The 22351-nt window shown below is 33.0% G+C and overlaps 1 protein-coding gene across 3 annotated transcripts in view; it reads right to left on the reverse strand.

Annotated features, from left to right (window-relative positions):
• The window catches only part of Sona (sol narae metalloprotease), an 81324-nt gene that overhangs the window by 3670 nt on the left and 55303 nt on the right, over positions 1 to 22351 (reverse strand). For 2 of the 3 annotated variants that reach the window (XM_072009281.1, XM_072009189.1), the window contains exons 4-13: positions 16390 to 16450; positions 15021 to 15229; positions 14282 to 14371; positions 8887 to 9088; positions 8676 to 8805; positions 7887 to 8016; positions 7602 to 7744; positions 5028 to 5083; positions 1055 to 1181; positions 136 to 300 (exon numbers count right to left, since the gene is read on the reverse strand). In XM_072009281.1, the coding sequence (XP_071865382.1) occupies positions 136 to 300; positions 1055 to 1181; positions 5028 to 5083; positions 7602 to 7744; positions 7887 to 8016; positions 8676 to 8805; positions 8887 to 9088; positions 14282 to 14371; positions 15021 to 15229; positions 16390 to 16450 (1313 nt within the window). Of the gene's footprint in view, positions 1 to 135; positions 301 to 1054; positions 1182 to 5027; positions 5084 to 7181; positions 7235 to 7601; positions 7745 to 7886; positions 8017 to 8675; positions 8806 to 8886; positions 9089 to 14281; positions 14372 to 15020; positions 15230 to 16389; positions 16451 to 22351 lie in introns of all 3 variants that reach the window. The other variant, XM_072009356.1, reaches the window with a different exon arrangement.

Genomic DNA, 22351 nt, shown 5'->3' on the forward strand with positions numbered 1-22351 from the left:
TAATAATGAATTCAAAAAGTATTAATAAAATAGTACCAATTATTTTAAAAAATTAAGAAAGGTAATTTATTCTACGGAGATTTAATTGAAATAATATTGAAGACAGAGGTTCATAAACCGACGAATGAATCATACTTCAAGAAATGATGAAACGACGATACGCTGCAATGGGACCACTTAAAGCCTTTCTCTGTGTGTCTGAGATCACTCATAATGTAGCCATCCTCCCAACGACATTTTTCGGCTCCTGGTCCTCCGAGATAGCTAGGTGGCGGTGAGCCATCGTGAACTGCGCCCAGCCTACGATATTTGCATTTCAATGTCATTCTATGTCCCATTCAAATTAACATTTTTAACGCAAATCAATATTATTTTTAGGGAACTACGGTTGCTACAAATTTCCAACAATTTGGCGAAAAACAAACAAATGTAAATGAAAACGTGAACTTTATTTGGTCGAAGAAATTTCTTTCTACAAATCATGAAAAAATGAAACGGAAGTTAAAATCAAAGTTCACGCGACCAGTTTTTACCACTAACATTAAATAAAATGATTTTTCTTTAATTTTATAAAATTTATTTAATTTTAATAGCGAAAGACGGTTACGTGAATTTTGATTTTAACTTTTGGTCCATCTCTGTTTCATTTTTTCATAATTTATAGAAATCAATGTTTTGAAAAGTAATGATGATTTCTATAGAATATTAATACATTTTTTTAAAAATCAAAACAATCAGAATTATACGATTGAATTAGTGTTATTGATGAAATTTTACAAGTTACAAGGTACAAATTATCAACGTTAACAAAATGTCCTTGTATAACAGTAATAAGTTTACTAATAAAACAAACAGAATAAATGAAAAATAAAATAATCTATCTCTGACTGTCCTATAATATTTGACTAAAAATTATAAAATTGTAAAAGAGAAGTTTACATTGTGCAACTCGTAACTTATCAATTTACTCGTCAATATAAATAACTATAATTTACAACACGATTTTCGAATTTTCTATAGAAATGATAAAATATTCAAGCGATAATGGACTTACAAATGACCAACTTCGTGGGCTGCAACGATAATTCCGCTAAATCCGCCTGTGTCTTCGATAATAGCGACCGAATTCACCTTTTCCAGACGCTTATTCACGACACAAGCTCCACCCACATACGCGAATCCTGAATAAAGATACATGATCACTTTGGAACGTTTTCCGTCCTTATGTACAGCGTGTAAAAATGTTAATTGAAATGTTAATAGCACTACTAAGTTCGTTATTCGATATGGACTAACAAAAAAGCTGCATTTTTAGCAAGTTAAATTAATACTAGTAATACGAAATACGTGAACGTGTTTTCAATTTTGAGAATGTAACAAACTCTACCTCAATTTATTAGTCTATACTATAGTAATATTATTAGTGTTATTACATATACTTGATAGAAGATAAAAAGATTTAATCATTTTTAAAGTAGTTTTAAAGTAAGTCAATATTGGCAAATTCTTATTATTATTTCATTTGGAAATAAGTTATCAACAACATCATTAACAACGACAAAATTGCAATAAGATTTGCTGAATATAATTGCCATTAAACTAAATATTTGCAGATCAAATAAAATGATTTATTTAGTCAATTCTCGGTTTAATTCACGATCGATGTATTAAAATTTACCAGTTAAATAATTAAAAGCTCAACGTCGTCCAATCAAATATAAAATCTCAAATTCAAATGCCAATACATTTTCTTCTAATAACGAAACTCTATCGTGATTAGATGGCAAATGTGAATGTTTTGAAATAATCTGTCGTATTTGAAGCAAGGCCGAACTACATCACGATTCTGATCAATCTTAAATAATTGTATCGAATATTATATAATGTTGAACTGACAATGTAAAAACGTGAATGTACATATCGTAATTGAATAATATAGAATAAGTGGATCAGTGGTGCAAGACAACAACGATATTTTGTAACTGTATTACGAACAATCACAACTCATGTTCTAAATCTAACACAATAGAGTATTACGAAACTTCTAGTATAGCGTGAGTCTTTTGGAAAGTACATATATATTCTAAACTATCGTTGAAAGTTGGCTGGATTAATGACTTGAAATTTGAATATACTATAGTCGAAGCCGCGATCGTACCGTGAAAGGAAATTCAAATTCGATTATGAATGCACTATGTCGAAAGAACAACTGTATCGTGATAATTCAAGTTTGTAGATATCGTAACGGAATCACGACTTGATCGCTAATATATAACTGCAGTTTGAAAGTGCTTACTGCAAGCAACTGTATTGCGACTGCATTGGCAACGTGAATTAAACTTGAATTATGAAATCATTTGGCTATCCATCAGATCTTGAAGATCGTCCATTCTCAAAAACGAAGACACGTTCTTTGGTAAGACGTTACCAGTACTGTTATTAGATACGAAATTCTAGCAAATATTTAGCGGCAGTATTAATCTGTTTAATTAAATACTCGTTTAGTAAGAGAAAGCTAGAAGATAACTTGGCTTTTTCTTAGATTGGCACGACGTTTCTTAAAACTTTTTTACACAATTTTTTATACTCTTTTACAAAATGTGATGTACATTAAATACGTATTTTTAAAATAATTCTAATATATTGCGTCGAACATGGTTTTGGCATGGCCATGATATTTCTTCAGCTTAGGTTTCATACATTGCAGTGAAATTCGTACAATTGTTAAACAATGCCTTAATACGTCTTTTGAATATAGTTAAATAAAACAATAAGATACTATGTTCAAAAAAAGTATTAAGATATTATTTAATAATTGTGCAAATTTCATTGCAACATATGAAGGCTAAGCTAAGTTAAATAAATACGTATACATGACACAGTATTTTCATTGCAAATATCCAAAAATAGTACAAATTTGATGAATGAAATTTAGTTAATGACAGAGACATAATACGTTTAATTTATTACAGGAAGATTAAATGTAGTTTCAAATAACTCTGAATTAATCGCATAAATTTACTCTATTTGGCTACTAAATGAAATTTATTATACTGAATTTATTAATGTATTCGAGATGCAAAACTTTTGTTTTCGTAGGAACTTTTTAAGAAACGAGTGGCCATTTGAGAAAGGATCGTAACTGATTAATAGAGTAGCATGCAACTATTAATTTACGTCGATCGATTAACCGAGGCTTTCGAAATAACTTAAAACTTCATCTACCGTGAAGATCGATTCAAAGATCGTGTTCCCTCAACGAGAATTTCCAGTGTTGGGGAAAAAGGAAAAATCTCTGCGGTATTAATCTCTACGATATCCCTTTATTCGGCTTATTTTTCACTTCTAACGCGATTCTCGATCGCTTCGACTTGAATAAACTTACCAACCGTGGTCCTCGTCAGTAATGCAGCCAAAGAAACAAGAACGAGGTGTGAATGATTTAAAAGAACGACATAGCGAGCGTGGAGATGATAAGGATATACTGCCGTGTTAAGTCAAAAGGTCGCATCGGCACATTTTCGTTTAAATCAAACCATTGCTGCCAAGTAGCAGAAAAATAGTTCATCTATATGTATATTAAATAAGAAAGTCGTATTTGCATTGAAACTAAAGACAGAACAGTTTATATTTCGGTTGTTATGTGAAATCGATGACTGGTTGTTAAATACTAAAATTTATTTTTCGCAAAACCATCTTTCGACCGGATACGCCTACTCGAATTAATACGGCAATATAAAAGTAGATATATTTTTCGAATTATTCTTAAACTAACGAGGTACCATTAGGATCGAACGATCAATTTGATAATATTCCGTGGTAAAGTGTATATAGAAAAGTAATTGCAAACGATCGATTGTACAAATGCCAAGGTCGTGTACGATTTATGTACATACGTATGTACGTGAAACACAAACACACACACAAAATAGGAAACCGTAGCCACTGTGCAAGAAGTGAACGAACAGAGAAGATTTAAAAACGAAAAATTATCGAATAGAAAGGTTTTTTACTTTTTAAACCTCTTTTCTCTTCTTTTTTTTGTTTTGTTTAGTACAGGTATAATACCGCTTTCGTTTTCGCTCGTATATATACGTTCACGGTGAGAATCAGGAGAGTGAAAGACAGAGTGACAGTGTAAGTGAAGGAGAGAAAGGCATACTTGTATCCCAGACTAAGAAAAGTGAGATCCAGAAACAAGAAAACACGCGTGGCAAGCCGCGATAGAATGTTTCACGCTCAGCTCGAGGGCAGTTTTGATCCGTGTTTTTTGTCCAGCCATTTTTTTTTCTCGTGATAATCAAGTTCAAACACAGAGTGAAGAAGTTCATTCAAGCTATTAGAGTGAAAACAAACAGGATAAGTATAGATAAAAGCAACGTAGACGAGCTTGAAATGCTATACTATTCGAGGTTTTTGCAAAATGTGGCATTTTCTTGGAAATATAATTCCAGTGTTTTGCAGAGGATATTAATGTAATTATTAGTTTGAAGTAAAATCGAAACGAAATGAAGTTTCGATCGTAGATAATAAATAGAATAAGTCGACGTTTAATTCAATACATAATTAATTAAATGTATGTTAAGCAATTAAAGCTTTTTGTAATATAATGCAGTTTCTTGTAGTTTTAATATTGGATACTTCTTGAGTTATTTAAAATATTCCACTTTAAATCGCACATTAAATTCACAGTATGATAAAAGTACATAGAATATTTTCATCGAAAATTAAAAATAACAAAACACCGGAACAGATTTATCCAAAAGAGCACGATTCGCGTTTTAAAATCTCGAACAGTACATATATGTATACCACGAAAGAACTCTGGCTGTGAAAGCCTCGAGAACTTCCTTCGTTTTCAACCATACGATACATGTTTTCGGGAGGTTGCAGCGAAAGAAATTTTAGATTGAAGAAGTAAAAAAAAAAAAAAAGAAAAAAACGTTCGCAGAGCAGTGCACATAGATAGATCAAAGACAATTTTCTGTTCTCGTCAATCTCGTTTCCTTCGAACTCGAGAAACGTACCTGCGGTTCCTCTATTGCACACGTCATTCGCGTATTGCCTCCTGCACATATCTAATCTGTAATGCAACAACAAAAGTTCCTCTTTATCATGTGGACTCACAATTCCAGTCTGCTTTGGACCACGTCACGGGACAATTGTTGGGAACGTGCCGCTCGTATATGTCTAATATCCATTACATGTCGGTAAACTATAATATTTTGTAGCATATACACATACAATATTCCTATAATGGAGCCTACTATTTTTTAAATGCTCTCTCTCTCTCTCTCTATATATATATATATATATTATGTATATATATTGCCTATTAAAACCATGATATTTTGTAATATATAATACAATGAGTTAGGACAATATTCGGATACTAAGGTATGCTTGGATCTATTTCTTTATGTCGTAGCATAAGATTCTTATGATTAACGCGTGAGGCCCTTTTGTTTCTTTGATAAATGCTCTTTGATAAATGATGTAAGGAATGTGCGAAAAATCTGGCAATTTCATATCTTTTCACGTTGAATATTACAATTTCTTTACTTTGACGTTTTACTATATTACATGTATGATAGTATATATATTACATTCAATATATACGTACTAGTTTTTTAGTAGTTTCAGAATAATTTCGTATGACGCGATAACGACCTGTCTATTTTATAATGGTCCATGTGACTATAATTCATCATTAATAAGTTAATCTCTGACAAATATAACAAAAGAACTACCTCCAGAAAAAAGAATGGTTAATTCTCCCATTATCCTGACAAATCATGATATTTCATAATATACAGATATCGCACATGAAAATTTCATAGAAATTGCATGTTTTTGAAATCTTTGCAAGACTTCACGTACGACAGACGATTAATGATATTGATTTACGAGGAATGGCATTAACTTGATTGATAACGAAAAGCAAACACCGTGATGAAGCGATATCACACACCGTGTTTGATGTCTCCTCCTTGTTCAGCGTTGAGGACGCGGCTTGCGGAAGGCGATAGCGTGGAATTACGGTAAAGCAAACACACTACGAGTAGCGCGCGTGTAAATAATTGCCAATTAGCGAGTGTTGCGTCTCAGGTATGAATAATTACAGTCGATTCCTTTTTTAGCAGCTTTTGAATCGCGTTGTTTCTCGAAATCGCATGAAGGAGTACCATTTATATATGTATTATGAACTCGACCTATCGGAGAAGATTATATACATCGTGAACGTCGACTTGAATGTTCGTAACTTGAGGCTTGAAACGAAATTTTCTTTTTACCGCTTGTATTATCGAAATATGTACAATGAGGCTTGTTATTATGATTTCCTGATTTTAACACTTTCGATACTATGCACACATGCTTATCGAATTTTGGATTAAAGAGATGAAAAGTTCGATTGAAAGGTTTAGAGGATGCATATGGATTTTGATCTTTAATTTTAATTATTTCCGCGTCATTCATTGATGTAGGTTTGTATGCTATAACTAGAGTTTAGTAGATTGATGTCTAATAACAGGCAGAATAAGAAAGCCAACACGCGCGCGTGTGTTATTGATTACATATATTAGTGTACCATTACCTCTTGAAGATCAATTCTACTGTATACTTCGTGTCTACGAGAGTAATAATGAATGTGCGCAATGTTTAGCAAGCTTATTCTTTACTAAAATAGCGTACAGTATTTTAAATAACTACAATTTGAGTATTCAACACCGTATTTACACTAGATTAAACTGAGTGCGTTAAAAGAGCATACTTTTTCGTTCGACAAAATACGAGTACAGCCTCTATATTTTTACATGGAGTTTATTACTTAAGAACTATTAAATCTCTTTCACTCTTAATGAAAATTATGTATATATTTTATTTGTATCTTTCTGAAAATTACTGTCCATTGTAACAGAATATTTGAAAACAAGAAAGTACAAATATTATACTATTTCGACGAGAAAGAATGTCACTTTTGTATCGTTTATCCCCGTAAACGCACCATCCCCATCGTGGTACGCCATCATTGCACCGTCAAAAACTACATTTAAGCTAGGTGTAAATACTGTACAACGCTAATTACGTTAAAAGAATATGAACGAAAATAAAATAAGATTAAAAAGAAATAAATAAACAAATTGAAAAAGAAAGCGTGATCGCTATGTAATAAACCATACCGGCAGTTCCCTTAGTGCAGCGGCCGCCTTTCCTACGACGGCACATATCATACCTGTTTTGCGAAATAAAAATCAAACAGTATGAAATCACTAGACTGCTGTGGTAAAACGGTAATAGCATAATGTCGGGGCCATAGAACGTATTCGTTATTGCGTGAAATTCGATTGAAATCTCTGCTTCCCAATATTTTTTACACGCTTTCAAGTTAATCGTTATCATTTTCCTTTCGAGTTTCACTATTCTTCCACGTATTCGATTGAAAAGAAAACAAGTCGTTTAAATTGTCATTGATATCGAAAGATGAGACAAAAAGGGGAGAGCGAGAAAAGTTGTCAGGGAAGAAGATTTTGTATGTTAATCACGTGAAACGTAATGTGGTAATTAGGTTGAATTTAATTTAAAGAAATGCACACTCTTACTTTGTGACAGCGACAGCGATGTCGTACACCGGAAGTCGTCTCTCTCGGAAGAGATATTTGCCCATGTCGGTCAACGCAGCTGCCGAATCGATCGCGTCTCGTCCGACGCGATTTCTTTCCAAATACGGTGTAGCATCTCTGCCCTGAAAGATATCGTTTAAGAAAAAAAAAAAAAAAAAAAAAAGGAAAGAAAAAGAAAAAGGAGGAGAAAGTTGTGGGAAACGTAACGATTCGTAAAAAAATCATAGTTCGGTAAAAGGATCGAGATGATTAATTGCACTTCACCCGTGATATAATGATTCCAGCGATACTGATGCGGATCTTTGGCCCTTTTAACAGCTTGTACCTTAGGTCTACTCCGTTCCAGAAGGACACAAAGTATCTTTTGATTTGCACGTTATCACCGCCATGTAATCTGGAAGAAACGAATTTAATTATAAATTTTAGTTCGATTAAAAATTTAATTGGTACTGATTAAACATTTGCTGTTCTATTTTAACAATCAAACGAAATGCTTCATTAAGAACGTATATAAATAGAGTTGAACCACTCGTTGCTTGCAAACAGCTGCTATATAAGCCAATAATGAATATTAATACGGACAAATGGATAATCTGTTACATAATATCTCTCGCACACTGTGATGTCTTCACATCTATCAAGGAAATAATCTTTTGATATGAGATAGAAAATTTTAAATATGATACTCGTATTTAAATGATATGAAACATATTTTCCTATAAAAAAAGGATTATTCCTCGACATAAAAAAGACATTTTTTAATTTTTTATTTGTCCAAGTAAACTGGATATATCTATACAAATTCACATTTTTATAAACTAAGAAACTAAAATCTAGGCAGAAATTGTTTCATACTGTAACGGGCACAGTACTTTAGATGTTTTATATGTTTTATGCATATTATGCACATTGTGCGTATTCTATGCATTTTTGCACCTTTAAATTTCTCATAAATCCATAAAAATCTGTAGTCCGTTTATAAGCTGCTATCTCTTGAAAGTAAACTAATTCTCACCAACAATTTAATCTTTGTTAATAAATAAGAGTTTTCACCTGTATCCATCATAGTCGACGATGCAGAGGATTTCCGGGTAGATCACATACGGTGCTTCCCTCTTTGTTCTGGCGGCGATCGATCGTTTCGATCTGTACCTCTTGGCCAAGTGATCGGGCTCCATCAGCGCTAAAATCGATGTTTAATCACGAGAAACCGATCTCTGGAGGATTTCACCTTCTGATGTGGTAACACGTAAAGATCACTCACTGAAATCGCTGTACTCGTCGCCGCTTGGACGAGTCACTTTCTTGTACACCACGTGATGGCTCGTGCGCTTCAAGTTCCCTTTACTTCGCGTTACGTTTGGCAGCAACTCTGCTCCATGAAGATTCGAGTTCTTGTTTACTACTTCATTTAATATCCTATCTGGCAATGGTCGAATCACTAGTTCTGCACCGATATTACCATCCTGGTTCAAATCACATCATTAATTGTTATCTTGTAGAGAACATTTATTTATACTTTATGAAAGACAAAGAATAATTCACATTTTATCATTATTTCTACTGTTAATTAATATATATATATACCATTGTTAGAAATGGGCATAATTTCATAATAATGGATTAATATCCTCTTATTTCGATGTACCTTTTTGTACCAAGTTTCTCAAGTTTCTTCAAAATATATTTTGTACTGTAGTAGTGTTTTTGTACAGTTACATGAGCTTTCTATTAATTTATGATACACAATATAAAAATAAATAACGTTAAATAAGTCAAGTAATGTTATTTAAGGTGAAGTAACGAAGCGAATAATAAATAGAATAAAAATTTTGCATAAATAATTATTTGAATAAAACTTTACTTCTATAATATTCGTTCCTGATATCTAGACATTAATAGGAAAAATAAACAATCTAGCTAATTAGAAGCTCCACCGGCATTTCCGGTACCAATAATATGTTTAATCACATGATCAATGAGTTAACGAACTATAATCGGTTAATAGCTTAATCGCGCATGCTTTCTACGTCAATTTTCCATTCGATGGCCAACGACTTCCGCCTGGCTATATGCAATTATCACGACGTGACTAATTTTATCCAACATGAACGTTGGACGAGCGAAAACGAAATACACGTTCCATGGTGGAACAGCCGGTCGATTCGCTGGATCATTGATATTTCCGATCCGGGTACTATCAACATGTTCGATTTGCAGTCCAAGAGAGGTGCATTGGTCAGGTCGAGGGAGGGAGAGTGAAAGCGAAAGGTCAGGACTGTCAGGACACATGGGGTCATATAGAACAACGCTTTTACGGCATTATGTAACGTGGAATGACGATATTTGTTGTCTTTGGAATTTATTCTCGTGTGGTTACTTTTGCAAAAGTTAGCAGTATATAAACAGAATTATATATGATGGTTAATTCACTTAGTATTGGCTGGATGTTTCTTCGTGGCTTTCATTTTCTAGTTATTTTATTATAAATCTGTTATTTCACTTGCGTCATACATATTTTGTAACTAGCCTGTTGATATTTAGGCAAATTCATATTTCTATAAACGCAATTAAAGGAATGGAATTTGGATAGAAAATCGTTTTACCTATTAAGTATCATATTTTGTATATATTATGTACTTTTGCAAGTTATATGCGTTCTGTGCATTTTTGCATCTTCAAATTTCCTGTAAACGCATAAAAATCCATAGCCTACTTATAATATATGTAAAATACTAAATAAAGAGAGAGTTTTCCAATAAATCCAACGAGTAGGTGTTATAATAATTACGGCAGTATATGCAAAGTAATTTACATGTCAGTCGCCACAAAGAGGAAGAGTCCAGTTTATTTGATTTTGATTTATGTCGCGCGATGGCTAGAAAGAATTATTTTAATATGAAATAGTTGAAGAAAGAAATAACCTAAAGGAGATACAAGTCTTTAAAAAATATCTTGTAACTTCTACATATGTACATTTTCAAATTGGTTTCAAAGTTACCAACATCATTGCAATAATCGTATCTTATTACAATGCTAATGAAATTTCAAAATTATAACTATATTTCATAGCGGGATTCATACAAATCTTTTATAGGAACTGTTTAAATGCCTTCGTGAGCCACTGCAGGGAAACAATACAAATGTTTTTTTGTACGCATAATTGTATTGTGATATGAGCCTTTCCTTATGGTTTATACTTTTTAACATACATATGTCGAAGTTGGTTTTCAAAAATTTGTTGGCACTTCTCTCGAACACTGCACAATATGTTTCATCCTACGCAGCGATTAACCGATCGTTGTCAAGGACGACGTCCTTTCAACTGATTTTTGATGTATGAAAGTAATAAAAAAGCTGTAAGCAGTGAAATTTTTGTTGTACAGGAGAATACTCTGGTGATACAGAGAATGCTAATTTTAGACCTGAATTTTCAATGAATTGCTGCATAATGTGCACTCGATGTGCCAAGGAGTTATCTTGGTGAAAGAATCGGAATTCCTTTTGTGAACAATACGGACACAGTTTTTTCAGCTGCTAATGGAAAATTTGTAACGGTTGTTTTCCTGATATTTGGATTTGTTTCTGCAACTATTTCATATTTTATAAAACAATTAAAATCTCTAATTTTTTTTCTTATTGGCCAACAACCAAAATTTATAAAAAAAAAAGAAAAAGCTGTTTATTCATGTTTTTCTTGGAAAATTTACGAGGATCCATCTTCATAAATCTTATGTACAAATTATTGATAATGAATATTTAGAAATTTAATGGACTTCTTATTTCAAAATTCATAAATGTCTCTAGACGTGGATTTCTATGAATTGCATAATTTGGCGTTGTCAGAAGCGTGATTTAGATTATTATTGCAAATTTTAATAAATTTATTAATAAAATAATTTGTTTTACCTTTGTAGCATTATATAATAAAAGCATATTATTCATTAATATCATGGCAAACGATCATGATTTTACAATGCTACCTCGTGTGAATTTATTAATTGGATCGCTTGGTCAAAAGAACAATATTCATGATCATAAATGAAATCATTGTCAAGGGGAGATCTCTAATCGTTTTCACTGAAGAATATAAATCTACAATAAAACAATTCGTTTCTTTCACGCAATTATATAATAACGATCATTTTATTGATTACCAGACTAAATTTCTCTTTTTATGAATTCTACTGTTTTAAACAAACGTAACGATCTTCCTACATTCATACATGACTTCAATTGAATTTCTTTCCCTTGAACTACGCTTTCAATCGTCACAATAGCTGTAGTCAATGCTTCAAGAGGATTTCTAATTGTTCTCCACACATAAAATTCTCCATAAAAGAAAAACCACAAGAACATAAATTCACCGACAATTTGTTCCTTGATTGATTTATAGGCTACAATATACTCAGTTTCTATAATAAAAGCAGCAAATGAATGGCAATTTCATCAGCTCATGCGTCGAGTTTCAACCAAGTAACCAAGAAAGATAATTATTTGTTGTTATCTAAATAATATATATGTATTCTATTATTATACTATAATATAATAATTAGAAAACAGTGTAATATTTCATTGTCTAATTTATGTTTGTGTAATTCATTATTTTAAACAGGAAAGTCTTGTTTTAAAAATGAATATAGTTATATAGTAATACAGTAATATAGTTATTTGTGTCTGTTTTTCCTACAATAAGCAATGAAAACATTTTGCTAATTTGCTGTCAGACTCAGATTTAGCACTTCAGAATCTATAAGATATGCTAATCCTTCTCTACGGAAGGCAATTAAAGACAATAATTAATATAAAACAATAATAAACTTTTTTTCTTATCTTTAAATCTATAATATATTGCAAAAGAACGAAATATGAAAGAATAAAACAAGTAAATTTGTTGTCGAACCCAAATGCAGTCTATATATAATCTATTCATAATCTCCATAATTTATTTACGAAGTCTACTAATTTTTGTCTACAGAAGAGAATTAATACAAGTTTAAACCAACATTTCTTAAAAACAGGATGCGAAAGAATAAATTCGCTAGCAGATGCAAATTGAACAAATTAAAGTTAATAAAGTATGGTAATTATCTTCCATAAAAAAGGGCCAGGATATACCAATTATACGTGTACGATTTTTTTTCTAAATTACTTTTCGTCCCAACTGTAAACCTTCATTTTTCAAAAATACGATTAAAGTTATGTAATGAACAAAATTTGTTGTTAACAGGATATTCTTTGTATGAAAATATCCCTTCATTTATCATTCATGCCTTTGTCAACAGGCTTTAGACAATTCGATGAATAAGTAGCAGCTTTGGCAATAGTTTTGTGTCGGGAATTTTTTCTTTACGACTTCATAAGAGATCGAAATTCCCAAGTGAAATTAAGTCTTGGTTGGTTGAAGGCGCAATCATTGAGAACGGCTGCCTTCTGTTCCGAGCTGCCCACTGTTCTGAAAGGTGCAACCGATATGGAGAATTTTATTGCTTTTTTCCTTGGTTTTGCCCAAGCAATATCTTCATAGTGCACTTTGTATGAACCACGGACGAAGCAGCGATTACCGGAGCTCGAAATGGAAATGTCAAAACGATCACGAAATACCATTTTGTGCAACTTTGCTTTATTATTCCGTTTCTATTGAATCTCGTTTACGTGTGACCGTTTTGGTCATAGTAAATGGTATTTTTGTAAAGATGCTTTTAGATTCGCCTCCGCTTTGTTAACGTTCTAAAAGAATATTCACGGATGTAATATTAAAATTCTCTCGTGATTATGTAAGTGATGCATAATTACGATATATGATACATATGATACATGTGATGTCTGGAATGTTTGCCCGTTTCAGAAAGCTAGATTCTTTTTCAGATATTTGAGTGACTGATATTTACTTGTTAATAATGCAGTGGAAAAAGGTCAGTCAGATATATGAAATCTAGATAAAAAGGAAAATTATGTATGTAATTATAATTTACCTAATCCTCTTATTGCAATTTCAAACTTAAAGAGTTAAAGGATAAACCGAATACAGTTAATTGTAGCTTAACGTGTTAAAATATTTATGCAATCCAGCAGCAAAAAGAAAAGGAGTACGATTCATAATGAATTGAAAACAACACGTTTATATTACGCCTTATGTTCTGCTATTGCCATTGACATTACTCGGTCTCTCTACAATACAAAATAATTGACACAAACTTCTTTATCCAAGCAATCCTGTTTCTCTGTTAATTTAGATACTAGATGTTCCATTGTACAAATATGCTCACTTCCATTCACCAAATTCTAAATTCCAAAGAATTAATCCTCTAGTCACAATTTCCCAACGTCATTTACCATTCGTCTTTGGTCAACCATCTAAAATTGCATCGATTATCCGCGTAACAAAAATTCTTTCAGTGATTACGCATAAAATTTGTTCTTCTAAGCGTTTCGTGAAATTGCTATCCTTTTGCTTTACGGACTGCCGGACGTTCTAACTTGTAACTACGGCGGGCAGCCTTCCTAAGCGTGGCCCTGCTAGTTGTCCCCAACGAATCGCGGTATTGCGATAATTATAACCAAGAAGGTTCCTAAGTGAGTCGCGACGGTTGACGAAAGACGAGTCGCAATAATGGCGGGAATGTCGAAAGGTACATTAAGAAAGAATGGCCTCTTACAACGAGTACTTTCCCATTCGCGTCCCGGTGCAGCAGAATTGACGCCATGTTCGTCGTGTCTTGATAGATGTCACCGATATCTACGTCAGCCTGAAACGAGAAGAACAATTACATACAACTTGATCGTAACGTGCCTGGCCATATGTAGCCGATTTTATGCGATTTACACCATTTAAAGGAATAATGCAAACTCGTGGGCCTGAGGAAAAATCGCGTTGCTATGAAAAGGTCTCGCTTTTCTCACTATGTACATAATATCATTTCGAGGAAAATGTCGGGTAGTATGAGAATGCAACAGGGATGGGAGGAAAATTTTGTAAAATTAAAAACACAACGTTGTGAAAGTTAAAAAGTTGTAAGATAGGGTTGATCATATGATGTATTGTAATTCATGCCAGAATTTTTCTTATGCGTTGTTTTGGGAAAAATTTTAGGTGATTAAGTAGTAAGGTGATAAGAAGAGAGAGAATTTAAGAATAAGTGAATATTTTGAGAATATCCATTTAAAATAAAGGCCATTGATTAGTTATGTAGAATGTAAATTTGGAAGGTCTCGAAAGAAGAAAATCTGAAAACTTTGAAGTAATATACATGCGTAATACGTTTAACAGAGAAGGAATGTTACTGAAAGGAAATTTCAGAGAAACAAAGCTGCTCATAAATAAACATCTCGAAAGGAATAAAAGAGCTAAGGAGAAAAATAAAAATCATTTTTCCGTGACGCACGTTGAAAACTTACATTCGTCACCTTTTCATAGTGGAGGCCACCAGGTTGCGACGCGTTCTTCGTGACAGTCCACATAGGCAAGTGGTTCGCTGACAGCAACCCTTCCGTAGGCTTTAGCGACAGACTGATGTCCTTGCCGAAGGCCTTCAGGTGTATCTCCGGCTTCTCTATACTTCTCTTGTGCATTGAATGCAACACAGGTACAACTTCGTACGTCGGTACTAGAATTGAAACGCGATATGTCGTCTTTACTGAAAATGACTTTTTACCACTACAACAGAGATTAATGCAAGTATTACATGATGTTAGGTTGAGATATCAACGATATCTGGTTTCGCACTTTCTTGCCAAAAATTACAATTCACAAATTTCGATTATTACAATGTAGATGCATACAGCTCAAGATTGTTATCCTCGTTAAATATAATTCAAGATCGTGGATGCTATTGATATCGATATTAAAATTTATAACTCGAAATTGGCGGTGCACAATGCAAATCATTCTTGTTACGATATAGCGTACTTGCGATCTTTGGTATACTTGGTATACTTTGATACACTAAAAGCGGTTCAAAATCATTAATATTCAGGTTTGTAGATCGAAGTCCGCGAAGGTATCATAATATGTAACTTTGAATTATTATTCCTCGAAATATATAATGTAATACCTGTAGGAACGTTCTATAGTTAACAGATGTAGCTATACTACCGGTCAAAAGTATTAGTACACCTGGCTACGTTTATTAGGAAATTCTAAAAAAACTTTATTTGTATTTTACATTAGAAGGCATATACGTATAATGCAAATGAAATAATAGATTTATAATAAAGTCCTTTACTTTCGATCTTTTATTACATCGTGTTTCAAAGTATGTGGACTCCTACGTCAATTATCGTAATGACTTTTCCGACATTTTATATTTAATTACGACCAACTATTTCTCTTAGTCTATGCCACATGTTTTTAAACAGATTATAATATTTTTGATAAAATTATTCAACATATTTTTTAAGAGCATAAATAAGTAGAAAATAAAAGCAGTGAAAGGTATTCAATTTCTACAAAAATATCGATACGTATCTTAATATTTATGGTCGGCAGTGTGCTAACGAACTAAATATTTACTTCATTGTATGTATATTTGAAACTGTGTTTTATCCAATCAACAGTAAACTAGTGCAATCTCTGTCGGAATAATAACGATACCGTACCGCAATTTTCACCATTAAGAAACTAATGACAGAGTACAATAGCAAGAGAATTTAATTCAACGAATTCCGTTTTGTGGCAAGGCCATCGGCGTGCAGTGAATCGAGTTCAGATTGAATGAAAAGACAACTGTCTACCGCTAGTTATTAAATTTTTTTTCACCGTGATTACCAGACTCGTGTCCCGTGTGAAACACCGATAACATCTCCTCCCTTGTCATGTGTTCGTGGATCTGCAACAGACAAGAAATTCATCGTAAGTACGTGCTTTACGCTTCGTACTCTATACTCCTTCGTGATGAAATGCTTTCGTGCATGCAAGGAAAGAACGTTGATATTCGCGTGACGAAAGGTTAATGAAGGGATCGATGCAACTGCTTCAGGTATTTTAATTGTTTAAGATTCAAAGATTAGAATTAGGATTTCTTTTTAATACGAAGATGACAGGAGAAAAACAATATGTCACGTTTTTATCTTCTTTTTTTGCAGATGAACAATTTCCAAAAATCACCATTATGTTTACATATATACATTTTTTATTAAATTTTTGTTTCTTCTATCTTGCTGAGCATTTAAAAAATATGCCTTGTTATATTAGAAATATTCTTAGCTTTCTTACAACGTATCATACATTTTTTAATTATTAAAAAAATTTTTTTTTAGTTTTAACAGTTTTTTTTAGTTTAACGAGTATAAATATTACTAAATTATAAAAATTTATAAAATACAGACGAGATAGCGAGTTGCATGTAATCATTTGGTTAGCAGAAAGTTATTTTCCAGAAAGACATTTCGAACACGGAAGTATTATTCTGCAATTTATAGTTTTGGCCAAGGTAATTTTCTTATTGCCAGTCATTATGTAATTTTTCAAATTTTGAACAGGCACGATGAACGTTAGTTTGATGCTATTAATTTCGCTTTCTTCGCATTATTGGGATAGTTTCTCGCCGAGTAGTATTGTTCCCGGCCAAGTATGTTGTGTTGAAATATCGAGGAAAAGGTAATCGTGGTAGTATCATGGGAACTATAGCGCGTAATAATAACACCAAGAAACAACAAGTCCGTTACTTTCGATCTTTTATTACATCGTGTTTCAAAGTATGTGGACTTCTGCGTCAATTACCGTAATGACTTTTCCGACATTTTATATTTAATTACGACCAACTATTTCTCTTAGTTTGTACCACATGTTTTTAAACAGATTATATTTTTGATAAAATTATTCAACATATTTTTTAAGAACATTAGTAATCATTTCTCTGTGACAAATTTCTGCAACTTTTTAAATTTTCCAGTCTTTAGAGTCTTCTGATTTTCAAATTTGTAAATCTTTCGCTCTTCCAGTCTTTTAATTCTCAAGTTTTTCAATTTCCAAATTTCGAAACTCTCCAAGTGTACAAATCTTGGAATCTTAGAATTTCTGAAGTTTCCTCGAATTGTCAAATTTCTGCAACTTTTTAAATTTTCCAGTCTTTAGAGTCTTCTGATTTTCAAATTTGTAAATCTTTCGCTCTTCCAGTCTTTTAATCCTCAAATTTTTCAATTTCCAAATTTCGAAACTTTCCAAGTGTACAAATCTTGGAATCTTAGAATTTCCGAAGTTTCCTCGAATTGTCAAATTTCCAATCTTTTAACCTTTTTCAAACTTCCAAATTTTGAAGCGTCTCACTTCTCACATTTCTAAATCTTCAAATCCATCAGTCTCAAAATTTCGAGACTCTCCAAATGTACGAATTTTCCAATTTTCAAATTTTGAATCTTTCCAACCTTTAATCTATCAATCTGCAAATCGTCAAAGCCCCGAATTTGCGAAATACCCGTCGCAATAATTAGGTTTATCCACTTTCCTCCGTGAGAACAAAAAACATTTTCGCAAAACATGGATGTAATCGCACGTCGCGTCATCGTTCCTTATAAAGCTATTTCCATAAAACGCTCAGGCAACGCCCCATTTTTTCACTCAATTGCGGCAATTGCACGTATTAGCAAATCGTGGTAGAACAGTTTCATTACGAGTTGCTTTGTCGCCGCCAAGTGCATGGCTAATTGGCTGCTGTTGCGAGGACAATGATCAACAGTCGTCGGGACACACGCACTGTGAATAGTTCAAGCACGGTCGCCACGGTCCCGCAGGTAATCGATGCGTGTGCATTTCAAAGATTTTCCAATCGCGGCCCAAGGTCTGCTTCTACCATTTAAGAACACCTAACCACGTATATAACGTGTCACAGAAATCGAGTTGCAATTAACTATCGCGCTGCCTGACGGTTGCTAAGGTCGATTACTTTCACTCATTATGTTAGGAAATTCGATCGCGTGCAATGTCCTATTTGCGCTGTTTACCGGCCTGAATGCACAAATTGTACCATTACTGTTTACTCTAATTGCAGTTTTCCTGGAAGAGAATGGTCTCTGCATCGCCATCACGGAATTACAAAGTGGTATCGTAGAGTAAATCAATTAGTAGTAGGTATTCTGTGTGCACGTGTGTCTTTGAAGTTAATGAGGATCCCATTCTCGGAATTAACAGTATTAACCTTTAGCTGGTATCGTTAAATCATAAACAACTAACTTAAATTAGTTTTCGAGTTATATTATTTAGTAAGTTGTTTTCCCACCATTAAACAAAGTCGTTAAACTTCTTATAATTTTTAATATAAAATAGAATTACTTGTAAGGAATTTTAAAAGAAAAAGAACAAATATCATTTCATCGTAAAACATAAGTAAAGTATATATATTAATTTCAGAAATCAATAGTAATTTGCAGAATACGAACTAAAATAAAATACATAAACATTAAAACGTTAATTTCACTTCATCCAAACTGTTGTGGACTATTTATGGCCTGATAATACCAATCGAAGATTAATTAATCCTGCTACGTTCTACCCATCATTCTCGATCCAATCGTATCTTTTTAATATTGAGAAATATCTTCAATTTGAATAAAATATCAAAGAAATCTTATTGCTGTGCATGATTTAATTAATGTTTAAGATAAATCTGAAACGAGAAATTAATTAAATAAAAAGGAGGTAGTATTTAATCAACTAGTATCTGTAGAAACACCTACTCCGTATTTTAATATTTCAACATGATCAAATTTGAACAATTCGACGCTTCTTTCTCGATTCGCGGAAAATCGAATGTGGTCGAAGGTTAATTCCCCATACATTTCCCAAATGGTGGCGTTTAATTTGTCTCGCTACAAATTCCCATGATTTTAATGACGCGACAGACCGTTTGATCGGAAAACCGAGCAACGCAACCGCGGCGCAGTTAAAGAACCGGATTTACTCGAAAAAGATCCGTATCACCGTGTCGTTCTCCTAATTGTATGCGTACTACGAAGCCGGAGCACGGTTTCCCTCTTGAATGGCAAACACACGATTGCCGAGCCATGAAGCAGCTTGCATTTGCCATGGTCGATTACCAGATAAACAACCGCGAACCTTTGACGCTGGATTTTTCTTATTTTATTGCAAAACGTGATTTTGAAAGGAGTGGTCGGCTCAGAAATTTAAATTGTCGGATGCAGAAGCGATTCTGATCGCGTGTACGGCATTCTTAACAAAAAGAGTACAACGATACTATAGTAAAATAATAAGTACAGATAATTAATTAAAAAAAAAATTGAAATTTCAGTCATGATGAATGTTTCAACATATAATTGGTAATTTAGTAATTATACCATAAATATCACAGGTTGATGGGTTATAATTAAAAATTAAGTGTGGATATACATAGTATGTATAAATTTAACGTGACTAATTTTAACTTTCTTTAGTATTATTTGCTGTATTTTTGTTGAATAGCTCTTCGATGACTCCTAAATGCGTACAAAGAACATTTTTGCTCTTTGTCCCAAAGTGATCAGAGACTTCTTTATCCGTATTGAAGGTCACGAAGAAAATGGAATATTTATGACAAATGCTTTGATATCTTAACAACTTATCTTGACATATCTTAACTTTTTCGTCAGGAAGTTACGTAATAACACACTGATTCGCAGTCTTCTAAAACAGGTGGTTCATGACAAAAGCAATCACAGTAGGGCAAACGCAGTAAATGCAACAGCTAATACTTGAATAAATAAAGCGTCTGGTGCTTGATACACAACACAGAAGTCCACGATTTGCGAAAGATGATAAAAAGATGTTAAATACATACAGTATGATATAAAGCTACAGCATAAAGATAATTCAAAACGCGCAGAAATATCACTTGGATTTTTCCCAACTCGTGGAACTTGATAACGAAGATCCCAGACTGGTGTCGTATAAGATAAGCACGTGTTTCCAGGATTTCAGAATCAACTAGAGACAATCTTAAATTTATAGAACACGATGTAAAGAAATGATTGTACTCTTCCCAGAATATTAGATATGTTATCATCACCAGTATGATTGCTATAGCTTCTAACACTGATTACCTCTTTGGAGTTACAGTTACTAGACTTTTCGGAGTCATAATTACTACACTAGGCTACAGACGTTTATGCAAATTCATATTTGTATAGTTATACGTGTATAATTCAAGAAATGGAATACGTATATATTATGTATATATATATATATATATATATATATATATATATATATATATATATATATATATATATATATAATAAATTGAAATTCGTTTCATTTGTTAGATATTATAACGCATGTTTTGCTTTCTCTTCTGCATTATTTATACGCAGATTCGGGATACTTTTCTATTTTGAAATTTCTCATAAATGCATAGAATCACAGTCTCATAATATGTTATTTTTAACGAAGAGATTTATGTAAACCTGTATGTTATTATCAGTCTCGCTGCTGGTTACATTGAAAATGAAATATTCGGTTGGTTTGCTAATGAAAAGCGGGCTTGCAATACAATTTTTGAGTTATGATAAATCATAATTCCGTTTTCTTCACGCCATATAGCCATACGGAGAATAATTTATTCTTTGCACGCAAACACGGTCGCTTCTATTTAATGATACACACAAATTATTTTCGCTTCACGAATTTTCAGCATATTGAAACGATTGCCGCATAATTTCATTTTTGACCTTGAGGCGCAAAAGTCAATCGTTTGTTGAGCGGTGGTTCGCAAGAATTATCTGAAACGATACGATGCGCTCGAACGATATTGAAAACGTATCGCGTTAGATTACAGAGTTCAACGTACAATTTATTCCTTTCTCTTCCCACGTTACTTTCCTGATGACGTTCATCGTGGCCATTGTCCTTATTATCCTGCTGCTCGCGTTCCTTTACTATAATTGACTCGCTTTTAATCTCCCACTGTATAAAACCGAAAAAAGAGATTTTTGCTCTCGGTTTGTCTAATTATTCTCGTCGGTCTAATTATTTAACGTTTTGAACATTTTTAATTGTTTAACATTTTCGTATCATCCGATAGACATTATCATTCGATGAAAGGAAAATTGAATTTCCAATCACTCGCGAATTAATCCTTGAGAAATGAAAGATTTCACGGCCTATTTCACTGAAAAATTCAGTCTGTTTGCGTAAGTGTTTTACCATCGTCTGGACGTAAATGTAAAATATTACATCGGCGTTTGACGAAATCATACGACTTCAGAAACACCTATGATTCATGTTCTTTGTCTTTAATGATGTTATGAAATTGCCTTTTTCAGATAACTGCTCAATTGTTAAATATTGCTCAGACTGAAAGATATTAATTGATTTTGTTGACACAGTGATGTCTTTTAAACTGATCTTTTGATACAGGTATAATAAAAAATGTCAGAGTAGAAGCGTCTAATTGCACTGCACGAAGGGCATCCTGTATGTAATGTGTGACGCAAATTGTCTTAGTGACTTTTACTCTATTATCGGTTCAATTATTCGTACCAAATTTAAATCTTAAGATTTATTGATAATATTGTGAAAGAAAGTGATTTTGATAAGGCACTAAAGGCTGCGTCTACCTTACCTCACACATAAGCTTGAAAAAGTCCTTCCAAATGATCTCTTAAATCTTTTAAAAAATCTACGATCTTTTCAAAAAACTGTACACCCTCGTATGCACTCGAAATCAACGAAGAATTCTCCATCAAGGACCTAATTACCAGGAAAATCGATCGTAAACAGCAAATTGTATTACACAGCC

The sequence above is a fragment of the Bombus fervidus genome, chromosome 1, assembly GCF_041682495.2.
Source record: "Bombus fervidus isolate BK054 chromosome 1, iyBomFerv1, whole genome shotgun sequence".
In the NCBI taxonomy this organism is placed as follows: Eukaryota; Metazoa; Arthropoda; class Insecta; order Hymenoptera; family Apidae; genus Bombus; species Bombus fervidus.